The 27,714-nt window shown below is 45.3% G+C and overlaps 1 protein-coding gene across 1 annotated transcript in view; it reads right to left on the bottom strand.

Annotated features, from left to right (window-relative positions):
* LOC135523828 (protocadherin-15-like) overlaps positions 1 to 27,714 on the bottom strand; it is a 201,934-nt gene that overhangs the window by 54,032 nt on the left and 120,188 nt on the right. The window contains exons 20-24 of the mRNA XM_064950765.1: positions 18,456 to 18,764; positions 16,999 to 17,217; positions 12,409 to 12,525; positions 7,561 to 7,701; positions 7,311 to 7,423 (exon numbers count right to left, since the gene is read on the bottom strand). Coding sequence (XP_064806837.1) covers positions 7,311 to 7,423; positions 7,561 to 7,701; positions 12,409 to 12,525; positions 16,999 to 17,217; positions 18,456 to 18,764 — 899 coding nt within the window. The remainder of the gene's footprint in view (positions 1 to 7,310; positions 7,424 to 7,560; positions 7,702 to 12,408; positions 12,526 to 16,998; positions 17,218 to 18,455; positions 18,765 to 27,714) is intronic.

Raw genomic sequence — 27,714 nt, 5'->3', positions numbered from 1 at the left:
ATATTAATCCACTTGAATACAAAATGAATCGGAGCAGTCTTTAATCATCACAAAGCCAGGGTCAAGTGTGCTAAGACCATGTTGTACATCTACAAATGCAGTAAATACCTTCAGTGTGCTATTAGCAGGAAGAAAACTAATTTACTGTGATCCGAGTTATGCGTTTGTGTAAGGTCATGAACCCTGTTTCCGTTTTGTGTTCAAATCAAATGTATTTATATAGCCCTTTGTACATCAGATGATATCTCAAAGTGCTATACAGAAGCCCAGCCTAAAAGCCCAAACAGCAAGCAAAATGCAGGTGTAGAAGCACGTGTTGAAGTGAGAGACAAATGCTCATAGGTTATCCATGCTGATCCCTCTAGCAGACCATGTGAGAGTGTGAGTAGCGCACTAAAGCATACTGTCTGATGTGGACTATACACAGCATCAATCCCCCCCGGAAAAGAGCTGACCACGCCAATACACACCATGGCTTCATTCACTGCACACAACAGGACTCTCACTGACTCCCATTACTCAGAGCGGTATCAACACTCAACGAAGCAGAGTTAAACTGAAAACATTCATGTTTACTATTTGGCTATTTTCGATAAAGAGCCTTTTTATTTTTGCGACTGTTTTGCTATCTTGAGTGTTAGGCGCTCACCTTTTCAAAGAATAGGATCAGTGCGGTTAGGAACCAGTTGCCATACCATGGCTGTCCTTTTGCAAACAAGAGGTAAAAGGTCAACTCTTAGTCCTGCAAACTTTGGTGAAATATCAAGTCCATAAATACCAGTTAGCATGAGCACTTCAGTAGTGTTGTGAAATTGGGGAAAATATCTTAAGCCGTTCAAAACAAACCCATTCCTTCCCATTCAGATGGAACACATAAATATAAAGCAAGCATTACGGAAAATGAGTGTTTGTGTTGCAAATGGAAATACTGTAGTGACAATGATCAATAAATACCAGTTAGCGTTAGCAATTTAGTAGCTATGATAACTATTTGAGCAGTTCGTTCAAGACTTAGACTAGGGATATATAATAATATTATTGGATAATATTATTAAGAGTCTTTAATGGGAAAAGGGGAAGAAAAGAGACGCGCATCAAGGAAACTCTTAAGTATCATATAAAGTTCTTAAATGTACTTTTAAGCTGTAAAACATAAGAAAAAACATTTCTGCTTTCTAAACATCCGCCTCTGATGCTAGCTAGCTGTCTAGCCTAATACCAAGATTGGTAGCTAGCACATGAAACCCTGAGGCTGTTTCATCTAAAACACATTTGCATGATTCACCCATAGTGCAGCTTCACATTTTCCAATCATCCTCAGGAGAGTTTTTAAAAATAAGATAAGCCGATACATGTGATAAATAATTTAACACCACAATGAATATTTAAACGTCAGGCCCTTGTTGTACGGCTGCCAACAAAAGAGGGAGCAGATAAGGGCTCATGCTTGATTGAGACATTGTGGGATAAAAATGAAAAGGGCTCCATCGAGATGACTCATCAACGACAACCATTTGATTTTCTTATTCTCTGCGGGCCATTTGGCAAAGCTGTTAATACCATCTATCCAAATAAAGACACAGGAAACACACACACACACACACACAATCACGTGCACACGCTCAAACACGCACACAAAACACACATTAATGAGCCCGGTAATGATCCAATAATATCACCGATATTCAACGCACACAGGTGCCCCGAGAGAGTCCTGACGACATCTCAATGAACGCGTATCAAATCACACTGTTCATCGGGATGTCTGTTGTTGCTAGGTTTACATGTTCGTTTCAGTGTCATTGCCTCTATGATACTCGGCTGCTAACACTATCTATAAATAAAACAACACATGATTTCAGTACGATCGACACATAGTTGCCTGTAGCACTTCAGGCTCTCTCTCTGTGATGCGGTAGCGAAGGTAACCTTGGATGTACTGTAAGTTGCTAGTCATATTTTTTTAGAACAATTGTTTCGGCACTTTTTACGACAGCACATTTATATCTTTGGCAATACTTGAGAGCTTCCGTGAGTCATTTGTTTGTTAGAGGCACATTTTTTAAAATATCTGGGTAGACTTCATAAAAGTCATAAAAGTCAAAAGAAAAATGTTTTGAGTACGGAGGACAGATGGGTGTAGAATTATTAAATACGTCAGAAAATTTTGCAAACCACACACATGTACTGTACCAGATGGCAGTCACATTAAATATGGAGCAACTACCTCCAACTACCCCCAACCCATAAGACTGCTAAATAGTTGGTTAAATAGTTAACCAATAGCTCCAGGGACTATCTGCATTGACCCTTTTTGCACTCTTTTGCACACTTGACTCATCACCGCCACTGCTGCTACTGTTTATTATCTATCCCAGGGATGGGCAGGTCAGCAAAACTTTGATAGGGGTGGGGGACATAAAAAAAACAGAACTCATGAGGGGCCGCAGCGGCTGGTGGGTCTGCGTACCCACATCCCCCCAACCCCACCTTGCGAGCTAAACATTTTAGCAGCTCCCCTCGTGACAGCGAAGAGGAAAAATGTACATTTTGAAGTAAATGTTCTGCAATTCTACACATTTTGCCATGGGAAAATGAGAAAATGTTGCCGTTTCAAAGCAAGTTTGCTGCAATTCTACACATTTTGCAATTAACAAATTTTATGCAATTTTACTCAATTGGCCATGTGGTGGAGGCAAATGTTTGCAGTTTTTAACATGATAACTGATGATCAACGGGCCCAATCCCGGTCGATCATGCTTACTACAAGTTTAGATAGCTGGCAGCGAGAATAACTTACCAATCTAAAAATGTTTTGCTGACCTGGGCTAATTGAGTGACTACTGATGCACAACCACATTTCGAAATTGCATTTTGTGTATTCTATTATTCTTTCTCTCAACAGTAAGTTGAGACCCAGACTGAGTTAAAAAAAAATATATATATTTATTTTTTTGTAGACCCCATCCCTGATCTTACCTGTTGCCTAATCACTTTATCCTTACCTATATGTACATATCTACCTCAATTGCTTCGTACCCCCGCACATTGACTCGGTACTGGTACCCCCGTGTATATAGCAAAGTTTTCGATACACATTGTGTATTTATTCCTTGTGTTATTATTTTGAAATGATTACACCTGCTGTTTACGACGCATGTGACAAACATTTGATTTGACTAGTGGCTCTACTACCTACATATTCTTTGAAGTGTCATCTCATCTTACATTTTAGTCATTTAGCAGAAGCAAGTGCTTTGCTCAAGTGCACATCGAAAGATTTTTCACCTCGTCAGTCCGGAGAGTCGAACCTGCCGCCCTTATTTCGCTTTCAATGCACTGATGCAACTCACCTTAAAAACATCTTAATTCTGTACTCTCTACTTTTAATTACATTCATTAACAAGGCAGTTGTCCATAGCGCCATGTCTATTTGACAGTGCACGGTGGTTAACTGAGCTGCTATCATTAGGACATGTTAATAAGCTATGTTATGCTAATGCAGTGTTTGTTTTTCTGGCCCCATGCTGGTAGTGGTGCGTGGTGACTGCCAACGGCTGCATGTTTATACTGCAGGTGCTGTCCCCCGAAGGAGGGAGGGAGTCCCACTACCCTAATCATGAGAGAGAGGGAGGGAGAGAGCGAGAAATAGAAATTGTGTGAGAGAGAGAGAGAGGGAGGCGCGAGTGGAGAAATTAGGGCATGCCAGAGGGGGGGGGGGGGAATGGTGGGGGGGGAGGGTGCGGAAGGAGGAGAAGAGGCTGGACTAAACAGCAGGACTCTGCCAGGCAGTTAATTGGACCTGACCGTTAGGAATGCATACACCCATGACAGATGACATTTAAAGCACGCACCGCTCCACTACACACTGGAGTGTGACTCTGCACAACCCCCGTCTGTAGTATGAACACTCCAAATAATAGGACAGGCTGGCGACTGGTGGCCACGAAACTACCCTGCTCTACAGCTCTAAACACACACATTTAAGGGTGTTAACACTCTTAACCCGGTTAAACGCAGCATTGCAAAACAGTGTCAACCAACTCCAAATAGATCCTTTAGAGGGAGTTGTGCGCGTCTAACGTGCGTGTGGGGTGGGCACATTTCACCCCCCCCCCCACAGAGAGACTAATCACACGGCTGTGATGAGCCCCGGGGGGGTTAAGCTGGTCCAACCCATCCCTCCAGCCCTGCCTAGGACACAAGCACACACAGTCAGGCAGGCAACACTCTCCTCCTGCTCCAACCCAATGGAGAAAATAGAGCGTCCTCACTCTCTTACTGTGACTCACGGCGTGATTACTGTTCCATACCTAGCAGCTAGTTACACTCCTTGCCTTGTCTCAATAACCTGTATGTTAGGGACGGTGCACGGCAATTGCTTTCAACATGGCCACAGCTTAACAGGCAGACGGTGGCACAATTTTGGCAATCGTTAAGTCATCCTATTAGGATCTTTCAATCATCTACCTCTGCAGGTAATCTAATTATCATGATTCACAGGTACTGGCATGCAACTCCACAGCTGTTCTTGTTCTCAATCCTGTTGGTTCACTGTTCTTATTCACGAGGCGTATACACAAAGGTATCCCTGGTGTAAAAGTAAGCAAATGACATGTTGTTTTTTCAATGCAATAGCCTTGTGTGTGTGTGTGTGTGTGTGTGTGTGTGTGTGTGTGTACTGCGTAATGACGAATAAACAATCAAATGCAGGGTTTTTCCGCTTTCAATTGGTTGCAGGGCACAAGGGCGCTTACTTCAAAGCCATAGTGTAAATAGCCCGTGTTTCCAAGCTCCCCTCATACAATCTTGTCTTGGATGATACGTTTTCCCTCATGTTTATTCATGTCGTAGTCTTACACAGGTGAACGAGATGGGAGAAAAAAAAGCTAATTCATACATCTACGGAGGTAAGCAGAAAATGAGACAGTGATTGCAGTGATCGTCAAAATGACAAACTCAGGAGTGGCAAGGTGGTGACGGTGGTGGGTGATTTAGTGAAACCCACTGCGGCTTCATTAAGTGTTCCTATGAGATAACCGCTGTGGAAAACGCACAGGCGGCAGATTTGGGTGGCAAACTTCACAGTCAGTTCCACTCGGGGAGGGGGAGTCTACTGGTGCCACTTGCCAGACAGAGCTTCTGCCAGCCAACCTGACATCACCTCACACACACTAAATCAAATCTCCTATACAACACCAAGCTCTTCGTCAGCCCTATGCAAATTTCATGATCATTGATGTTCAGAATCAACCAACTTCACACACTAATTAAAATCTCCACAGATTCCAAATGTTCTTGGCCTATTAAGTTCAAAGACTGGGCTACAGATATCAGACAAAGGCTTCTATCATCCAATTAGGTGATCCAATAAACTTTCAACCCAGCTCAAGGATTTCAGACTCTTACATTGTAACACCATTAAACATTAGGCCACATCATATGCCAAGTTCTAAACTGAACAATTGATAAAATGCTGAACATACAGTACATCATATAAAAGCACATACAATAAAGAAAATTGGCTGTAACTCAAAGTTTGGTTGAAATGGACATTATAACAGTTTGTGAATAGACAGTGAATTATTGATGTACATTGATTGGCATAGCACAAGGACTGCTGGCACTGAGTTAAAGGGTTTATTGGTTCCTGAGAGGCCCACAGACGGAAGAGGGAGGGAAGGGGGAGGGAAAGAAGGAGGGGGTCGACGGAGGAAGGGAGTGGCGTTATCCTGTGGACTGTAACTCGACTAGGGGAGTAGAGGGAGGGATGGATGAGAGATGGAGGGATGGAGGGAAGCAGTATCCTCTGGACTACTCAACTAGGGGAGCAGATGGAGGGAGGGAGGGATTTGAGGGAGAGATAGAGAATAGAGAAGCAGATTGTGGAGGACCTGGCTGTGGAGGGGGACATAACACCTGGCTAATGTCTCCACAGGCTCTAATTAACAACTGATCCAGGCAATGCTGCCTGCTAGGTGGCCTGTTACCAACAGCCATTGTTATTCCCCCACCTGCCAAAGAGCCACTATCACCGGCGACCTTCCACCGCTGTGTAGGACATGTCATTAATTCAAACCCCCCATTCAATGCTTTTCATTGCCCATGTTCCTGGCTCTGTAGTCTTAATGAATCAGTAGATAAGGCTGGCTTGTTATAGAGCTGGCTTACACACATATCCCCCCCACTAGATTACAACACAGCTCAACTCCTCTGCCAACAGAGAACTGGACCAAGTTAAGAGGCCTACATGGTGTGCGAGTGTGCATACAAAATATATATATAAACGTAGAAGACACATTTCAGTTGAATGCAATCAGTTGTACAACTGGTATCCCCCTTTCCATTTTTAAAGCATGTTGAGAACTTTAAACGCACTTCATATTCGGTATTGAAAATGATTCGATGTGGTGGGGTGAAAAATCATTGTTGCACAAGAGGCATTTCGCATGCCCTCGCTAACTTTTTCAAAATTTCATTATGGAAATCAATAATAGCAATTTAGTAAGCCAGAGCTCCAGCATGCTGATCCATCTAGAGTCAATGCCAGGGGAGCTGAATTAATTAGGCCCTTATGTCACATATGTACAATACTTAATTCAATAAAAGAGCCATAATTTATGCAGAGCAAGTGCACTCTACCCTTTGAGAAAACAACACTGTGCAGTGGCGAAGTACATTTGCTGTACTTACTACACACTCTAGCTATGAGCTATGATACATATTCATATAAACACTAGCAATAAAAGCTTCACTGACAGTTTCCATATCGCCTCTAACCCTTTCTGAAAATATATCTGCAGTTTAGTGTTCTCTTAAATACCTTGACATCTCCACAAAGGTGGATTAAATGTTGAGTATTTAAACACAGTTACGTTGTAAATTAAAACGCTGGAGATCTATCCCCTCTCCGACAGGGGAAGAGGAAATCCTGTGCCCGGACTGTATGACCTCATAAAAGCGCAGAACACTGTCATAAGCAACATTGTGTCACGTGTCAACCTGTGCCCACAGCTCCACCTTGATCAAGCCCTGATATTTGACCACTGGGAATAATTGATGTTTTATGATTTAGAAAGACAACACGAAACACCTCAGGCTCTCATACAAATCCATATTGAAGGAGAATATCCAAGCTCTACAAATGTAGATCAGTGACCGTGCAAAACATATACAGTATCATTTCAAGTTCTAGCCTGGTCCCAGATCATTTTGTGCCGTCTTGCTAACTGGTCTGGTTTACCATACTAATTTCACACAAACAGATCTGGGACCAGGCTAACAGTGCACATGCTCAGGAAGAAGTGTACCTGTATTCCTCCTGGGTGAAGACTGGTATGACGGAGGGCTGCAGGACAGTGATAACCACCAGGGTCTTGTTGACTTTCACTGGCTCCCCGTCGTCATAGGCAACAATGATTAGCTGCAGGGAGGAAATAAAACAAGAATCGAACAAGAAAAAAGTGGAACACAGGGTGTCACTCAATTTCTCCACTCAATGACGTTCTTAGAAAAAAGGTCATTTTACAGTACTGTTTATAACAAAAGGTATGTACTCACACTAAACACTAGATTGGGCTCTTCATTGAGGTTTACACGTGTGATGACGCTGCCTGTGACTTCGTTCACGTCAAAGATGCTGCCGCTGTAAGGGTCCTCATCGAGGTCCAGTCTGTAACGCACACGGCTGGCAGGCGTACCCTGTGAAATACACACACACACACCTTATGTTCATTTATCTACAATGGCAGGGCAATCTCAACAAAATGCATCAGGACATTTCTAAATAAGCCCCCCCGCCCCACACACACACGCACACAGGATCAAGGGTCAGGGATCAACATTCACTGGCTCTGTGGCTCACGCATTTGAAACATCCCGTTTCCTTGCCACTGAGGCATACTCTACAATGTCTAGGTTTGTTTTTCATTACTCTCCAAAGGCTCCGGGTGGAACAGAATGGTGTTTCGCTCATTCTAAGACCTGTGTGAACTCATGTGTTGCCTTAGCAGGCAGGGAGGCAGACAGAGAGGCAGGAGGTGGCGACTCGGCTGGGTGTCTGGATCATTTGGGGTGGTGAAGTGAGGAGGAAGGAGAGACCCTACGGGGGCAGCGACGTCTCTAACAAATCCATTGTCCAACAGCATAAATGCCATAGCAAATGGATCCTGATTCACAGGGGCTTAGCATGAAATCTGCCCAATATAGGATGTACTGATTTATTATGAAAGCATTGAGAGAAAGTACATCAATATCGACGAGGAGCGAGCGTCTGAAAACACTGCTTAACCTTCCTGGGGTTGCGTCCCAAATGGCACCCTGTTCCCTACATAGTGCACTACTTTTGACCGGGGCCTGTATCCGCAAAGTGTCTCAGAGTAGGAGTTCTGATCAGGTCCCAACCTGTCCATATACTGTCATCTTATTCCTTATGATCTACAAGGCAAAACTGATCCCTGATCAGCACTCCTACTCTGACAGATTTTTTGGCTTTGGTCAAAAGTAGTGCACAATATAGGGAATAGGGTGCCAATTGGGATGCAGACTGGCTGGAGTCATAGACAGGGAAATCTAGTCGGATATGTTTTCCACCGTGACTCAAACATAATCCTAAATCCTACTTTATCGTATCGCATTTCTGCAAACTTATCTCGTTCAACTCTAATATTTTCTCTGCACTAATACTTTAAGACACCTTTTTAACACCGCCGAGACAACCTAATTGCACGCTGCCACGACTATCACACCGTCACACCTTTTAACAGAGTTCTGAATCTTAAACATGCAGGTTAAATCTCTCTCTTTCTCTCTCTCTCTCTCTCGCGCTCAGATATTTGGCTGTAGTTTAGAATGAAGAAACATGTCTAAAGATGGCTCATGAATAAACAGAAGTTCATAAAGCTTCATGAAATGTGGGATGCCAACGGGAAGAGACAGCTGACAGATGTTAGGAGAATAGGGGAGCAAAGAAGCGAGGTTAGAGAGAGAGCAACAACATCATGGGACGCCATAACAACAAGCAGGTCAGAGCTGAGATGACAATGCTCGCTGACGAATTAAGGATCTGTCATTTTGTTTGGCAAATGTCAAATGCACTTTCATGTTCTATGAATTTGGTACATTTACATTACATTGGCTTACTTTTTCAGTAGCAGTTTCATGATGCAAAAGATGTAGTTAAACAAAACAGCTTGTTCACTTTCTGTAAGTACAGTGAGTTAAACTATGATACATTTGTTTAATCACACAGCTCTCCCTTGTAAAGCACAGTTTTTTTCTTTTAACTCCTAGGGGATTTTCAAGTAAACATTTCCTTGATGAAACATACATTCTGAATTTAAGTCGTATTGTCCGAGTTGAGTTCTGTCTCAATAGCTGCTCCTTTTCAATAAACCAACCTAGCACTGAGTCAGCAGAATCTACTATAAAGTACAGCCTGAGAACCATTTCTCATATGACAGGAGAGAATCATGATCACAGTAAACAAATAATTCAAGTGTCAGTGTTTGACAGAGGACTATAACAATTCTGCCGAGTTTCTTGAGATGCTGAGAACAGCCCAGAGCCCAGTTTGTGCTCCGTAGCTTAGCTGGCAGCGAAGACAAACAAAGTTTCCCATCGAAGTTTCAGGCCTGTAACAAATAGTAAATTAGTCTTCCCAGTCAATAGCCAGTCATGAGTAGATTTGCAGTGCCTTCCCTTATGTACTGTAAATAGAGAGAAAGCTACACTTTCATCAACCGATTATTCTTCAGCCTCCACAACTTTCACGGTGAGAGTAACCCTTGCTGGAGTGCCTTGCAGGGGGGAGGGGATGTCAGGGGGGTAGGGAGTTACGGACAGGGAGAGGGGAGGGGGAGAGGGGGAAAGTAGACAGCTCTGACAGGAGTCTCTGACTGCTCCACCATCTGCTGCAGAGGGGGTGAAGGACACAGGTCATATTGTAAAAATATGCACACAGACACACACACACTCTGACAGGAGTCTCTGACTGCTCCAACATCTGCTGCAGAGGGGGTGAAGGACACAGGTCATATTGTACAAACGTGCACACAGACACACCCATATAGTTATGTGACTTCGCACAATTAGAGACACACATGCATGCAGACAGTGCACGGGCACGGTGCACAGACGCACGCACGCACACACACACAATCTCAGGCGGATAATCATATCATTTAGTGACTAAGCAACTACTCTGCTTATCAGATTGATTAAAAGGGGAGGAAAGTTTCCCTCTAGGGTGGGCTGTTTAATAATACCAGTATAATGAAGGCTGATCGTGTAGCTTGCTTTTGGATTGCGTCAATTGCGTATCACATTTAAAACTTTAGACAAGATGGGATATGAGAGGCGTAATTGAACTCTTGATATCAGAAGCCCAACACTGATCACCCCCCTCGAAAAAAAACATCCCTCCCTGCATGAATACTGAACATTGGGAAGAAGACAAACAGCTTGTAGAGTGCACTGAATTCACCTGTGAGATGTCAGATAAAAGAAGAGAACAGAGCCAAAGAGGATTGACCCGAGTCTCATCCAGCTGTGGCTTGAGTTTTAAAATGTAATATCTCTTTGAAGGCCAACTCGGACATATGATAGATTTCACTACAGAAGCTTATTAAAAGCAGACCATTGCCTCTGAGATGCTAAAGACAGCGGAGGGCACAGTGACATAACATCTGCAGTGTGGACCCCCACCCTCCACAGCTTATCTGTCTGCAAACTTGGATATATATATATATATACACACACATATACCTATACATACATATACATACATAAACATACATATACATATATATATATATATATATATATATATATATATAGAGAGAGAGAGAGAGAGAGAGAGAGAGAGAGAGAGAGAGAGAGCAAGAGCAAGAGGGGGAGAGCAAGAGAGAGAGAGCAAGAGAGAGAGAGAGCAAGAGAGGATGGACTGAGAGAGAGAAACAGAAAGAGGGAGAGAAGAGAAGAGGGGAGGAAGGTTCTCTGCTCAGTCTCCTCAACTGAATTTATGATCAGGAGTGAGCTGTGTGTGTGACTGGGGGGGGGGGGGCTGCTTTGAGGTTCCAGCCAGGCAAGGTGCCAGGCAAGGTGCCAGGAAGGCTCTGTGGAGTCGCTCTCTCCCACCCTGTCTCTATCAGTGATTCATCTCACAGCTCAGTTTGAGAACTTGCCTCTCCTGTCATCTCAAAACTGCTTTACATACATCTGAGGGAGAGGAGTGATGCGGTGTGGGGCGCTAGTAGCCCCAGTCCAGCCAGCCAAGCCAGGGCCTCCCACTCATGCAGAGAGATATCACAAGGGCTCACCTCGGCCTGCCAATCCCGCCAGGCGGGAAGGGGTCTCCATGGGGGCGAGGCTGGACCTCCGCTGGTGCTCTCTACTCTTCCCTTCCTCTCCTCCTTTCTCTTCGCCTTCTCTCTCCTTTTTTCTCTCTTCTCCTCTCCTTTCATCCTCTCCTCTAATCTACCGACTGCTGGGACCATTCAGAATGCCTTCAAGTTAAAAGGTTAATCTCCATATAGTCCTACAGTAGCACTATGCTCTACATGTGTGAAAAAAATGATTGCATATAATCTATGTTGTTGTTCCACTGCATGTGAATTGATGAATAATATTTGTTCATGAATAACATTTACTCCGTGTCTTATTTGCCCTGAGAGACCTTAAGGCATCTACCTCTTTGCGCCAATGTGATGGGTGAGTTTGTGAAATCAAGCGTTTACTATAAGGGGAAATGTAATATCATTGTATATTCAGGAACTTGTTGCCGAAGCATGGCTGATTCGCCACGCCTTGGGACGCCGGCTTGGCAACACTGACATTATTTCCTCAGGCCACAGGGCAATGAAATCACACAACACAGTGAGCATGTAGAATATGCTTCTATATGATATGCAGTGAGCATATTTCTTTCTGCCTGCAGGTCCACCCGAGGCTATAAGATATCAGAACATGTAGTGATATCAATCTCTCTCATAAATAACCATCCATAACTTATGGATGAACGAACAAATCCACTAGCACAGAACATGATAAATAAATAAAAGCTCAAAACAATGAGAGTTACAATACCAACGGAATAATAGCAAAACACACTACAACAACTCCGTCCGATGTATCTACATTATATCATTAAGCATTCCATCGACGGGACGACTCTGTGGAATACATAGAAACAAGACAAACAAACACAATGACAATGTACGAGCGCAGTAGCGCAGACACATCGACACACACTACGTTTTCTGTTCTTCTCCGCTAAATCGCCGGCTCGGGACGGAGCTGAGCCAATCATGGTTTCACACCCGCGTTGCCACGGGAGCAGCGACCTGGCAGGCATGTTGTAAAAGTGACAGTCAGACCCAGAGCAGGGCTGTCACGTTGTTGTCTACTCACAGGGGGGTCTAGGTCCTCTGCATGTACCGTGGTGACCACAGTCCCCTTGACTGCGTTGGGAGCCACCATGCCCCTGTACAACACCTGGCTGAACACTGGAGAGTAGTCATTCATATCCTGGAGAAGGAAGAGAGAAACACACTCATGTAATTAGTGAGTTTCTGAATCAACAGCATTTTTACCCTAAAAGCCTACTACTACCACCACCACCATAATAATAAAGATACCCCTCGTGGTAAATGCTTCCAGTTGTCAGAATGACAGTCTCTGTGAGCTTGATTGAATTCAGCATTATTGTGAATTTGTGAAGTAGCTAGCGCTGTCACTGCTGACGGACATGGCAAGCCATTTTCCTCGGCTACTCCTTTGATTTCCGCTGAAGGACTGGCTGCATTTACAACTGTCAGCCTGGTCTAGAGAGGCTCACATTAACACTTAGGCAAAGCACTAAATCAAAATGGCAGATACTCAATAGGAGATCATGGGGCTTCATTAAGACTGACGTGCGGCAGAGGGACTGTTTTAACTTCTGGCTTGAGAGAGATCATTAGACCCTGTGTGTGAACCACGGAGACGAAAGCTCTATATGAAGCTTAGCAAACCCCCTAGTACTGGTAGAGGACATCAGCACTCTATTTTCGCCAAAGAAGTGTTCTTTTCCAAAAGACTGTCTGAAGACTGAAAGAGGTCAAATAATGAGTGTTGCTGGATCAGAATACAAAACATGTGTTAGCCTACAATCTGTCCAGTGGCTGCTCAGCTATTCGCCTTTAAGAGGGAGCGGCATTGCAATGCATTCAAAAGAGCACGCCGCCTCACAAAATCCAGGGAGAGGCCAGGGCTAGTTCTGGTGTCCAAATTACACCTTCTTCTTCCGGCTACCTCCTGCTCTGAGAATTTACACTGAAAAGTCCTTGATACAGCGCCTAGGCTTGTTAATAAAACGTGGTGGTTGTCTGTCTGTCTAGACAGCAGCTTTCATCACAGTCCCCTTTTATAATCACACTTCCTCTGGATGCTGATTTCTGCACTGGCTGTCTGGTATAGAATATATATATATGAATTGAAATGCCTTTTTTTGCAAGCTCCAAAACATACAACGCAATAATCGACATCAACGTAGCACTAAAAATACCATAAGGTAGAACAAATAAATTAGTGCACAACATTCACTAAAATGTCACGCACAACAGCTGTAACACCCCCACCAAACATTCCCCCCCCCCAAAAAAAAATATGTTTCCAGGTATTGTAATAACAATGTAAGAGTAATGTTCTTTTTCTCACATAACAGAAAAAAACTGCTCAGTCATGTTGATGATTAGACAATATTGGGTTACAACATTCGCCTGATGTTGCAAGACCGTTCCCAGAACGCATTGTCTGTTAAAAGATCTCCAGAATGTTTCATTAGGTCGTGGGAACAGTCTGTTGGGAACATTGTGGGGACATCACAAAAGATACAGTGCCTTGAGAAAGTATTCACATCCCTTGACTTTTTTTCAAGACAAATTGTGTCACAGCCTGAAATTAAAATGGATTCAATTGAGATGCTTTTTTGTCATGTGCCTCCACACAATACTTCATAAGTTCAGAGTGGAATTATGTTTTTCTACATTTTTACAAATTAATCAAAAATCTAAAGCTAAAATGTATTGAGTCAATAAGTATTCAAACCCTTTGTTATGGCAAGCATGAAGAAGTTCTAAGAAGAGTCTACCTCATCGCTGTACACCACACATACAATTATCTGTAAGGTCCCTCAGCCGAGCAGTCCATTTAAAACACAGATTCAATCACAAAGACCAGGGAGGTTTTCCAATGCCTTGCAAAGAAGGGCACTTATTGGTAGATGAGTAAAAATTTAAAAAGCAGATACTGAATAAGTAAAACTGTAAGTAAAAAAAGTTTTAAAAAATGTGGCAAAGTAATTCACTTTATGTCCTGAATGCAAAGTGCTTTATTTGGGGCAAATCCAATAAACACATCACTGAGTACAACTCTCCAGATCTTCAAGCATAGTGGTGGCTGCATCATGTTATGGGTATGCTTGTCATTGTTAGGGACTGGTGAGTTTCTCAGGGGAGAAAAAAAATGAATGGAACCAAGCACAGGCTATATTCTAGAGGACAATCTGGTCCAGTCTGCTTTACACCAGACACTGGGAGATAAATTCACCTTTCAGCAGGATAATAACCTGAAACATAAGGACAAATCTACACTGGAGTTGCTTACCAAGAAGACAATGAATATTCCCGAGTGGCCGAATTACAGTTTTGACTTAAATCTGCTCGACAATTTATGACAAGATCTAAAAATGTTTGTGTAGCAATGATCAACAACAAATTTTAAAGAGCTTGAATAATTTTGAAAAGAATAAACGGGCAAATGTTACCCAATCCAGGTGTGGAAAGCTCTTAAAGATTTAAGGTACCCAGAAAGACTCACAGCTGTAATTGCTGCCAAAGGTGATTTGTAACATGTATTGACTCACATACACTCAATTAGTATTTGGTAGCATTGCCTTTAAAATGTTTAACTTGGGTCAAACGTTTTGGGTAGCCTTTCACAAGCTTCCCACAATAAGTTGGGTGAATTTTGGCCCATTCCTCCTGACAGAGCTGGTGTAACTGAGTCAGGTTTGTAGGCCTCCTTGCTCACACACGCTTTTTCCCTAAACTTTTTTTTCAAGATCCAAGTTAAAGAGTTTAAAGGCAATGCTACCAAATACTAATTGAGTGTATGTAAAGTTCTGACCCACTGGGAATGTGATGACAGAAATGAAAGCTAAAATATATAATTCTCTCTACTATTATTCTGACACTTCACATTCTTAAAATAAAGTTGTAATCCTAACTGACCAAAGACAGGGGATTATTACTAGGATTAAATGTCAGGAATTGTGAAAAACTGAGTTTAAATGTATTTGGCTAAGTTGTATGTAAACATCCGACTTCAACTGTATTTGGAATTGATGCTTGAAAAGGTTAACCCCTTATCTGACACTAAACTATATCCATATACACATTACTTCCATTCATTTTTCAAACTGGTACTGGGGGACATTCAGACGAGTCTGGTGAGGCTTGTGGGCTTGTGAGCAAAACAACCAGACAACCACGTGCTTGCGAGAGTTTCATCTTTTTATCGGGGGGTGTCACAGTAGGTTGCCATCCAAACTGTTCGGACGCTACAGCCTATTTAGTGAGAATAGTGATTTCGGGATGTCTCATGGTCTGACAAACACTACTCAAGCTCTGCCACCATTCACCGCAGATGCAGAAGTGCGACATCAGCGGATGCGGTGGATAGAGACACATCCAATGCAAAAAAAAACAGATCTCTATACCTTAAACGGATTGGTTTTGGTGGGGATTTCTCTATTCTGCTAATTGGGGCCGCAGAAATCTATTCTAGAGGGTTAAAGTCATCATTGACCTCATGGTGAAATCCCTGAGTGGTTTCCTTCCTCTGCGGCAACTGAGTTAGGAAGTTAGGCCTGTGTCTTTGTAATGACTGGCTGTATTGATACACCATCCAAAGTGTAATTAATAACTTTACCATGCTGAAAGTCAGCTTTTTTTTAACCTATCTACCAATGGGTGCCCTTTTTTGCAAGGCATTGGAAAACCTACCTGGTCTTTGTGGTTGAATCTGTGTTTGAAATTCTCTGGGTACAGAGATGAGGTAGTCAGAATGAGGTAGTCATTCAAAATTTGATGTTAAACTCTATTATTGCACACAGAGTGAGTCCATGCAACGTATTATGTGACTTGTTAAGCACATTCTTTACTCCTGAACCTATTTAGGCTTGCCATGACAAAGGGATTGAACACTTGAATACTTTTTTAAAATGTTAAATTCATCTGTAAAGATTTCTGAAAACATAATTCCACTTTGACATTATGGGGTATTGGGTGTAGGCCAGTGACACAAAAATCTAAATGGAATACATTTTACATTCAGGCTATAACAAAATGTGGAAAAAGTCAAGGGGCGTGAATACTTTCTGAAGGCACCGTAGCAGCTAGAGCTAAGTCATTACACTAATGGACACAGACTGAGTAATACAGCCTCGTTAAATGTGTAAAACCACATCACAAGCCTGATCAGTGCCCACTCTTCTACTGGTCTAGGAGCGCAGAGGCCAACGGCGGGCTAATCTCCATACAGCTCGTGTCTGGTGCTTAATCGCCATGTATCATAATACATCAGATGGCCACAATACTGACAAAATAGAGCCCTCACAAACCTAATGATCATCCAGACATCAAATATCCCAGCCCTGTACTACAATATCAATCTGTCAGTCATCGGGCAAGGAGAAATGAGAGGTAGCTGAGGATCATCCATCTCTCTTTTACTCCGTCGTGGTGAGAATGGCTAGTGGTTTTAGACCAGAGAGAGAGAGAGAGAGAGAGAGAGGAGCCATGTATTCATGACAAATTAGATTCACAGGTCTTCTGCTATGCTTCTGCATTTTTCCTTTTGAATGATGAAGATGGCTTGTGAGTGATAAACAGCCCGGTGGCCCAGCTGATTGGTCCCTGCTATGGAGGCGGCGGAGGGAAGGTACAGTCGTTTCCTTACCGTTATCTTTACAGTGACAGTGGCCAGGCCTGGGGGCATGTTCCCTCCACTGTCCAGGGCTTCCACCACAAAGGTGTGGTCCGTGGCTGCCAGGGTCTCAAAGTCCAGCGTCTGCAGCACAGAGAGCTCTCCAGTCACTGGGTTGACAGCAAACAATTGCCTGGCCTCCGGGGTCTGTATACGGAAGGTGACGTTGGAGTCCAGGTCAGAGTCTTTGGCCTAGAGGAGAGGAGATGTAGAGATGGAGGAGGAAGGAGTACTGCAGGTAAGAAACAGTTCAGTGTCTTGTATTAGTGGATCTCTGGTCTATGGGACTTGAAGTAACTTGTACTGTAGTTATAAATAGGTGTATGTAAGAAACAGTTTCCTTATTAGCTAAGAACACAACAGCCAGAAAATTACACAACGTTACAGCATGAATCTTAAGTCTCTTATTCAATAGGCAATCATAAAAACAAAAGAATCGAGCAATTCTAGTTTCTGGCACTCGTCAGTCAAATCACAGTGACAAGCAGTAATAACTACTCAAATCCATTGTTAGGAGAGAGACCTCTCTCCTGACAATGGATTCACCCCTGCGTCTGTGTGGGTTGTGCATGCCGTTTTTTCAAGTGGAGGTGTGTGTGTTCACGTGGCGTGTGTAGGGGGAAGAATAGCTGTGGGCCTACACACAGATAACCCCCCTGACCATGCTAGTTCAACCATTAGTGGCTCCACTAATCTGTCTACAATATCAGCCTATCAGCAGGCTCGGTGTGGCATGGGGAGCGACGGGAGGCCACGGTGATGAGAGGTTTGACACTGCTAGGGGAACAGTGCACTCGGACCAGACAGACACTGTCACTGTCACGTAAACTGTCAATCAACCAACCCAACCTGAAAATGTCCATGATTATCCTCACACAGGGAGATGTGACTGGTCTCCTCAAAAAGGTATTCTCTGGGCTGACTAACAACAAATAACCACAATTCTAGATAGTCCGGACGATATACTCAACTTTTGGATCAAAGAAGAAGCATGTTCTTGGAAAATACAAATAACCACAATTCTAATGTCAGGTTCTTGGAAAACAAGCAGGATTCCAATTAACATAATTTCACCTCAGAGAATAATGGGGGTAAAAAAAGTTCCTACTCCACTCAGCTCCTGTTTGACCTTTCCTGAGTGCAGTTGACTGAATAGCGGGCCATGTAAAAATGTCCAAGTCTGAGGTTTTGATATCCTCTGTCAATATGCTCTAGGCTATCCGTATGCCTCCTGACCTTGTGTGCTTTGATGTACTAGAGGATGCATTTGGACTGTGGAGCGTTTGAAGTAGTAAATACACCCCTGCCTTGTGGCTCCTGAGTGTCCATGGAGCATGCTGTGCACTCTTGGACACACACATGCACACACGCACAGGCTGGCAATCACACATACTCACATACATCATGCACAAACACACACACAAACTCACAGTAAGCTGTAGGATGACTGTCTTCTTAGGACTATTCTCCGGTAGATTGACCGTATAGGATGGTTGTGAGAACACCGGACTGTTATCATCCACATCCAGCACGGTCACCGACAGAGTCAGCGTGGTCCTCCTGGGGTCCTCCACCGCTCCGTCCTCCGCCTCCACAATGAGGTCATACTGACCCCTGACCTCTCGGTCCAGAGGCACGGCAGTGAAGATGGTGCCATTGGAGTTGACCCTGAAGAGGTCGGCGTGGTTGACTAGTCGGTAGCGCACCTGGCCATTAACCCCTGCGTCTGGATCTGTGGCCTGGGTGGGTGGGAGGGAGGGAGGGAGACACAGGGGGTTAGACCCTCCATATCAAATCAAATCAAATGGTATTTGTCACATGCGCCAAATACAACCACTGTAAGGTGTTCACCTGTGAAATGCCTACTTACAAGCCCTTAACCAACAATAAAGTTTTCGGGAAATACCCCCACCCCCCCCCTAAAAAAAGAGATAAGATTAACAAATAATTAAAGAGCAACAGTAAATAACAATAGCGGGGCTACATACAGGGGGTACCAGTCCAGAGTCAATGTGCGGGGGCAATTGCGGTAATATGTACAAGTAGGTAGGGTTATTAAAGTGACTTTGCATAGATAATAACAGAGAGTAGCAACATCGTAGAAGGGTGGGGCAATGCAAGTAGTCCGGGTTGCCATTTGATTAGATGTTCAGGAGTCTTCTGGCTTGGCTTGGGGGGTAGAAGCTGTTTAGAAGCCTCTTGCACCTAGACGTTCCGGCACCGCTTTCCGTGCGGTAGCAGAGAGGACAGTCTATAACTAGGGTGGCTGAAGTCTTTGACAATTTTTAGGGCCTTCCTCTGACACCGCCTGGTATAGAGGTCCTGGATGGCAGGAAGCTTGGCCCCGGTGATGTACTGGGCCATATGCTCTACCCTCTGTAGTGCCTTGTAGTTGGAGGCCGAGCAGCTACCATACCAGGCAGTGATGCAACCAGTCAGGATGCTCTCGATGATGCTTCTGAAGAACCTTTTTGAGTATCTGAGTACCCATGACAAATCTTTTCAGTCTCCCGAGGGGTAATAGGTTTTGTCGTGCCCTCTTCACGACTGTCTTGGTGTGCTTGGACCATGTTAGTTTGTTGGTGATGTGGACACCATATGGCAGGCATCATGCATACATTAATAGGGAGGAACTCGCACGCACACATGCAGACATATACACAACACACACAAGCATGCAGGTAAGTGGACACCCCCCCCTTCACACACATACAAACAAACACACACAGATGCACACACGCACACCTGTTTCAACAGCAGGGAGAGAGCAGTACACAGATCACAAGCAGACAGCCTTACACAGGTACACAGTGTTACCGTTTAACCGTCTCTTCAAACAGCCTGTTGTGTCCTCTCTGTAATGCAAATGGAGGATTTTTTTGTGCCGCAAGTTAAGCAGTTCTGTCTGTATATCGTAGGGATTGTATTGTATCCATACAGCATTAATCCTACCATTTCACTCTGGATTTGTTTGAGATTGAAGACAGTGGTTTTCCAATGCACTCTAATGAGCTAATGGAACGTATCGCTCATGGTGAAACTGTGTTGTGTGTTTAGAATTGCACCATGCTGTTCCATTGTAGTATATCTGGCATTTACAGTGAGGAGAACAAGTATTTGATACACTGCCGATTTTGCGGGTTTTCCTACTTACAAGGCATGTAGAGGTCTGTAATTTTTATCATATGTACACTTCAACTGTGAGAGATGGAATCTCAAACAAAAATCCAGAAAATCACATTGTATGATTTTTAAGTAATTAATTTGCATTTTATTGTATGACATAAGTATTTGATACATCAGAAAAGCAGAACTTAATATTTGGTACTGAAACCTTTGTTTGTAATTACAGAGATCATACGTTTCCTGTAGTTCTTGACCAGGTTTGCACACACTGCAGCAGGGATTTTGGCCCACTCCTCCATACAGACCTTCTCCAGATCCTTCAGGTTTTAGGGCTGTCGCTGGGCAATACGGACTTTCAGCTCTCTCCAAAGATCTTCTATTGGGTTCAGAGAGAGAGAGAGAGAATTGGGCCCCATCCATCCTCCCCTCAATACGGTGCAGTCGTCCTGTTCCCTTTGCAGAAAAGCATCCCCAAAGAATGATGTTTCCACCACCATGCTTCACGGTTGGGATGGGGTTCTTCGGTGTTCTCATCCTTCTTCTTCCTCCAAACACGGCGAGTGGAGTTTAGACCAAAAAGCTCTATTTTTGTCTCATCAGACCATATGACCTTCTCCCATTCCTCCTCTGGATCATCCAGATGGTCATTGGCAAACTTCAGACGGGTCTGGACATGCGCTGGCTTGAGGAGGGGGACCTTGCGTGCGCTGCAGGATTTTAATCCATGACGGCGTAGTGTGTTAATAATGGTTTTCTTTGAGACTGTGGTCCCAGCTCTCTTCAGGTTATTGACCAGGTCCTGCTGTCATGTCTTGTTATGTCTGTTCCTGTCCTTTCTCTTCACTCTCTCTCTCTGCTGGTCTTTTTAGGTTACCTTCTCTGTCTCTCATCCTTCAGCTGTTCTACATTTCCCCTAACTAGCTCATTCTCTCTTTCCCCACCTGTTCTCTCTTCCCCCTCTGATTAGGTCTCTATTTCTTTCTCTGTTCCTGCTACTTTCAGTGTCTGATTCTTGTTTGTGTTTTTTGATGCCAGAAGCAAGCTGTCGTCTCGTTTGCTTCCACCTTGTCCTGTCCTGTCGGAGTCTGCCTGGCAGGTGCCACCTGCACTATACTAACGTTCTTTTTGTTCCGCTGACAACGTTGGAAGAGGATTTATGCCATTCCTGTTTTTTCATTAAAGAACTCTGTTTTCTGTTAAAACTGCTTTTGGGTCTTCACTCAAGTTCATAACAGAAGAATCAGACCAAGAATGGACCCAGCGGCTCCGGACCCTTTTCACTCCGCCGTCGAGATCCAGGGAGCGATGCTAGGCAGACACGAGGAGGAATTGTCTGCTGCTCGACATGCCGTTGAGACCCTGGCCGTCCAAGTCTCCGACCTCACAAGACAGGTTCACCAACTCCACCTCGATCCACCGCCCACTTCCAGGGTTTCCGAGTCTCCGGAGCCCAGGATCAACAACCCGCCGTGTTACTCTGGGGAGCCCACTGAGTGCCGCTCATTCCTCACTCAGTGTGATGTGGTGTTCTCTCTCCAGCCCAACACTTACTCCAGGAGCGCAGCCCGCATCGCCTACGTCATTTCTCTCCTTACCGGACGGGCGCGTGAGTGGGGCACGGCAGTCTGGGAGGCGAGGGCTGAGTGTATTAACCAGTATCAAGACTTTAAGGAGGAGATGATACGGGTTTTTGACCGTTCTGTTTTTGGGGAGGAGGCTTCCAGGGCCCTGTCTTCCCTATGTCAGGGGAATCGATCCATAACGGATTATTCTATTGAGTTTCGCACTCTCGCTGCCTCAAGTGACTGGAACGAGCCGGCTTTGCTCGCTCGTTTTCTGGAGGGTCTCCTCGTCGAGGTTAAGGACGAGATCCTCTCCCAGGAGGTTCCTTCCAGTCTGGACTCCTTAATAGCTCTCGCTATTCGCATAGAGCGACGGTTTGATCTTCGTCGCCGAGCTCGAGGAAGGGAGCTCGCGTTCTCCGCTGCTCCCCTCTCCACATCACTGCCACCTGCCGCATCACTGCCACCCTCCTCCGCCGGCTCGGATGCTGAGCCTATGCAGCTGGGGGTATCCGCATCTCGGCCAAGGAGAAGGAACGGAGAATCACCAATCGCCTCTGTCTCTACTGCGGCTCCGCTGGTCATTTTGTCACCTCATGTCCAGTAAAAGCCAGAGCTCATCAGTAAGAGGAGGGCTACTGGTGAGCGCAACTACTCAGGCCTCTCCTTCTGGATCACGCACTACTTTTCCGGTCCATCTCCGCTGGCCCGGTTCATCTGCTTCCTGCAGTGCCTTGATAGACTCTGGGGCGGAGGGCTGTTTTATGGACGAGACCTGGGCTCGGGAACATGACATTCCTCTCAGACAGTTAGGGGAGCCCACGGCCTTGTTCGCTTTAGATGGTAGTTCTCTCCCCAAGATTCAGCGTGAGACGCTGCCTTTAACCCTCACTGTCTCTGGTAATCATAGCGAAACCATTTCTTTTTTAATTTTTCGTTCACCTTTTACACCTGTTGTTTTGGGTCATCCCTGGCTAGTCCGCCATAACCCTTCTATTAATTGGTCTAGTAATACTATCCTATCCTGGAATGTTTCTTGTCATGTAACCTGTTTAATGTCTGCTATCCCTCCTGTTTCCTCTGTCTCTACTTCACAGGAGGAGCCTGGCGATTTGACAGGGGTGCCGGAGGAGTATCACGATCTGCGCACGGTGTTCAGTCGTTCCAAGGCCACTTCTCTCCCTCCACACCGGTCGTATGACTGTAGTATTGATCTCCTTCCGGGAACTACTCCCCCGGGGTAGATTATACTCTCTGTCGGCTCCCGAACGTAAGGCTCTCGAGGATTATTTGTCGGTTTCGCTCAACGCCGGTACCATTGTCTCCTCCTCCTCTCCCGCCGGAGCGGGGTTTTTTTTTGTTCAGAAGAAGGACGGGTCCCTGCGCCCATGCGTGGATTATCGAGGGCTGAATGACATAACAGTTAAGAATCGTTATCCGCTTCCTCTTATGTCTTCAGCCTTCGAGATCCTGCAGGGAGCCAGGTTTTTCACCAAATTGGACCTTCGTAACGCCTACCATCTCGTGCGCATCAGGGAGGGGGACGAGTGGAAGACGGCGTTTAACACTCCGTTAGGGCACTTTGAATACCGGGTTCTTCCTTTCGGCCTCGTTAACGCTCCAGCTGTCTTTCAGGCACTAGTTAACGACGTCCTGAGAGACATGCTGAACATTTTTGTTTTCGTTTACATGGACGATATCCTGATTTTTTCTCCGTCTCTCTCGATTCATGTTCAGCACGTGCGACGCGTCCTCCAGCGCCTTTTGGAGAACTGTCTTTATGTGAAGGCTGAGAAGTGCATTTTTCATGCCGCCTCTGTCCCTTTTCTCGGTTCCGTTATTTCCGCTGAGGGCATTAAGATGGATCCCGCTAAGGTTCAGGCTGTCATTGATTGGCCCGTTCCTAAGTCACGCGTCGAGCTGCAGAGCTTTCTGGGCTTCGCTAATTTCTATCGTCGTTTCATCCGTAATTTCGGTCAGGTGGCAGCTCCCCTCACAGCCCTTACTTCTGTTAAGACGTGCTTTAAGTGGTCCGTTTCCGCCCAGGGAGCTTTTGATCTTCTTAAGAATCGTTTTACATCCGCTCCTATTCTTGTTACACCTGACATCTCTAGCCAGTTTGTTGTTGAGGTTGACGCGTCAGAGGTGGGCGTGGGAGCCATTCTTTCTCAGCGCTCTCTCTGACGGCAAGGTCCATCCTTGCGCGTTTTTCTCTCATCGCTTATCGCCGTCAGAACGTAACTATGATGTTGGTAATCGCGAACTGCTCGCCATCCGCTTAGCCCTAGGCGAATGGCGACAGTGGTTGGAGGGGGCGACCGTTCCTTTTGTCGTTTGGACTGACCATAGGAACCTTGAGTACATCCGTTCAGCCAAACGACTTAATGCGCGTCAGGCTCGTTGGGCTCTGTTTTTCGCTCGTTTCGAGTTTGTTATTTCTTATCGTCCGGGCTCAAAAACACCAAGCCTGATGCTTTATCTCGTCTCTTCAGTTCTTCTGAGGTCTCCACCGACCCCGAGGGGATTCTCCCTGACGGGCGTGTTGTCGGGTTGACTGTCTGGGGAATTGAGAGGCAGGTAAAGCAAGCACTCGCTCACACTCCGTCGCCGCGAGCTTGTCCTAAGAACCTTCTGTTCGTTCCCGTTCCTACTCGTCCGGCCGTTCTTCAGTGGGCCCACTCTGCCAAGTTAGCCGGCCACCCCGGCGTTCGGGGTACGCTCGCTTCCATTCGCCAGCGTTTCTGGTGGCCCACTCGGGAACGTGACGCGCGTCGATTTGTCGCCGCTTGTTCGGTCTGCGCGCAGACTAAATCTGGGAACTCTCCTCCTGCCGGCCGTCTCAGACCGCTTCCCATTCCCTCTCGACCGTGGTCTCACATCGCTTTAGATTTTATCACCGGACTGCCTTCATCAGCGGGGAAGACAGTTATTCTTACGGTTGTCGATAGATTCTCTAAGGCGGCTCATTTCATTCCTCTCGATAAGCTCCCTTCTGCTAAGGAGACGGCTCAGATCATTATCGAGAATGTTTTCCGAATTCATGGCCTTCCGTCTGACGTCGTTTCCGACAGAGGCCCGCAGTTCACGTCTCAATTTTGGAGGGAGTTTTGCCGTTTGATTGGGGCTTCCGTCAGTCTCTCGTCCGGCTTTCATCCCCAGTCTAACGGTCAAGCCGAACGGGCCAATCAGACTGTTGGTCGCATTTTACGCAGTCTTTCTTTTCGTAACCCTGCGTCTTGGTCAGAACAGCTCCCCTGGGCAGAGTACGCCCACAACTCGCTTCCCTCGTCTGCTACCGGTCTATCCCCTTTTCAGTGTAGCCTCGGGTACCAGCCTCCGCTGTTCTCATCTCAGCTCGCCGAGTCCTGCGTTCCCTCCGCTCAGGCTTTTGTCCAGCGTTGCGAGCGCACCTGGAAGGGGGTCAGGTCGGCACTTTGCCGTAATAGGGCGCAGACTGTGAGGGCCGCTAATAAGCGTAGGACCAAGAGTCCTAGATATTGTTGCGGTCAGAGAGTATGGCTCTCCACTCAGAACCTTCCCCTTAAGACAGCTTCTCGCAAGTTGGCCCCGCGGTTCATTGGTCCGTTCCGTATTTCCCAGGTCATTAATCCTGTCGCAGTGCGACTTCTTCTCCCGCGCTATCTTCGTCGCGTTCACCCGGTCTTCCATGTCTCCTGTGTTAAGCCCGTTCTTCGCGCCCCGCTCGTCCCTCCCCCCATCCTTGTCGAGGGCGCACCCATCTACAGGGTTCGTAAGATTTTGGACATGCGCCCTCGGGGCCGTGGTCATCAGTACCTAGTGGATTGGGAGGGGTACGGTCCTGAGGAGAGGAGTTGGGTTCCCTCTCGGGACGTGCTGGACCGTTCGCTGATCGATGATTTCCTCCGTTGCCGCCAGGTTTCCTCCTCGAGTGCGCCAGGAGGCGCTCGGTGAGTGGGGGGGGGTACTGTCATGTCTTTTTATGTCTGTTCCTGTCCTTTCTCTTCACTCTCTCTCTCTGCTGGTCTTTTTAGGTTACCTTCTCTGTCTCTCATCCTTCAGCTGTTCTACATTTCCCCTAACTAGCTCATTCTCTCTTTCCCCACCTGTTCTCTCTTCCCCCTCTGATTAGGTCTCTATTTCTTTCTCTGTTCCTGCTACTTTCAGTGTCTGATTCTTGTTTGTGTTTTTTGATGCCAGAAGCAAGCTGTCGTCTCGTTTGCTTCCACCTTGTCATGTCCTGTCGGAGTCTGCCTGGCAGGTGCCACCTGCACTATACTAACATTCTTTTTGTTCCGCTGACAACGTTGGAAGAGGATTTATGCCATTCCTGTTTTTTCATTAAAGAACTCTGTTTTCTGTTAAAACCGCTTTTGGGTCTTCACTCAAGTTCATAACACCTGCCATGTAGTTTTGGGCTGATCCCTCACCTTCCTCATGATCATTGATGCCGCACGAGGTGAGATCTTGCATGGAGCCCCAGACCGAGAGTGATTGACCGTCATCTTGAACTTCTTCCATTTTCTAATAATTGCGCCAACTGTTGTTGCCTTCTCACCAAGCTGCTTTCCTATTGTCCTGTAGCCCATCCCAGCCTTGTGCAGGTCTACAATTTTACCCTTGATGTTCTTACACAGCTCGCTGGTCTTGGCCATTGTGGAGAGGTTGGAGTCTGTTTGATTGAGTGTGTGGACAGGTGTCTTTTATACAGGTAACGAGTTCAAACAGGTATTCTTACTGGTTGGTAGGTGATCAAATATTTATGTCATGCAATAAAATGCAAATTAATTACTTAAAAATCATACAATGTGATATTCCGTCTCTCACAGTTGAAGTGTACCTATGATAAAAATGACATACCTCTACATGCTTTGTAAGTTGGAAAACCTGCAAAATCGGCAGTGTATCAAATACTTGTTCACCCCACTGTATGTTCTGTTACTGTAGTATAGGCCTACACTGCACGTATCTCTGCATTTGTTGCTAGAAGTGCATCATTATCCAGGTCCTGTGCTCTGCTCTACCCTGATAGCTCTCGTATCTGGCGCTGATCACAGAGGTTCCCTGCATTAATCATCAAGGTGGTAATAGGGAGGCTGACTCTGCACCCAGTGACTACAGACTTGAAGGCTGGAGCCAGATGACATGAGAAGCCAGGATCACACAGAATTATCAAATCATCCCTCTGATGACTTTGTAGGAACACGACTCCGTGATCCCATTGAACAAAGGAAGAGAGTAACTTAACATCTCACCTCCGGATTGGGAGCTAAAAGTAATTGAAAAAATGGTAAGAAATTTGATGTTGAAAATGTAATTTATTCTACTAAAAGGCAAGTGATAATTGACTTGAGGGCGTAAAGGTGTCACACCCTGATCTGTTTCACCTGTCTTTGTGCTTGTTTCCACCCCCCTCCAGGTGTCACCCATCTTCCTATTATCCACTGAGTATTTATACCTGCGTTCTCTCTTTTTTTGTTGTCAGTTCATCCTGTCAGGTCTTACCAGCATTCTTTCCCGCCTTCCTGTTTCTCTAGTTCTGTTAACTAGTTTTTCCCGATTCCAACCATTCTGCCTTCCCTGACCCTGAGTGCCGTCCTGTCCCTGTCTGACCTGATTACAAACCTCTGCCTGCCCTCGACCTGCCCTTTGCCTGCCCCGTGTTTCTAATAAATCATCTGAGAACTGTACTATCCGCCTCCCGTGTCTGCATCTGGGTCATATCATTATTGTGATAAAAGGGAGTGTGGACACAAAATGTTTATTTTCAGAGACATTGTTGGAGTTGTACAGAACATTTATTTTCCACCAGAGAATGAAATACATTGAGGAAATGTAAATTAATCAACCAATCTTGGTGGTAATACTGAGACAGGATCAGTTTGTAATTTTCATAAAAATAAAAATGGAGATTGCCTTCACTCAAAACATATTGCAATGCGGTGCAAAAAATGTAAAACAATACAGAAATGCTGCCCCTGCTGTTGTTGTGTACGGAACACAACATCCTGCAGGAGATCAG

This window comes from Oncorhynchus masou, chromosome 31 (genome assembly GCF_036934945.1).
Source record: "Oncorhynchus masou masou isolate Uvic2021 chromosome 31, UVic_Omas_1.1, whole genome shotgun sequence".
Lineage (NCBI taxonomy): Eukaryota > Metazoa > Chordata > Actinopteri > Salmoniformes > Salmonidae > Oncorhynchus > Oncorhynchus masou.
Note: the sequence above shows the minus strand (reverse complement) of the source record. Positions and strands in the feature narration are given on the sequence as shown.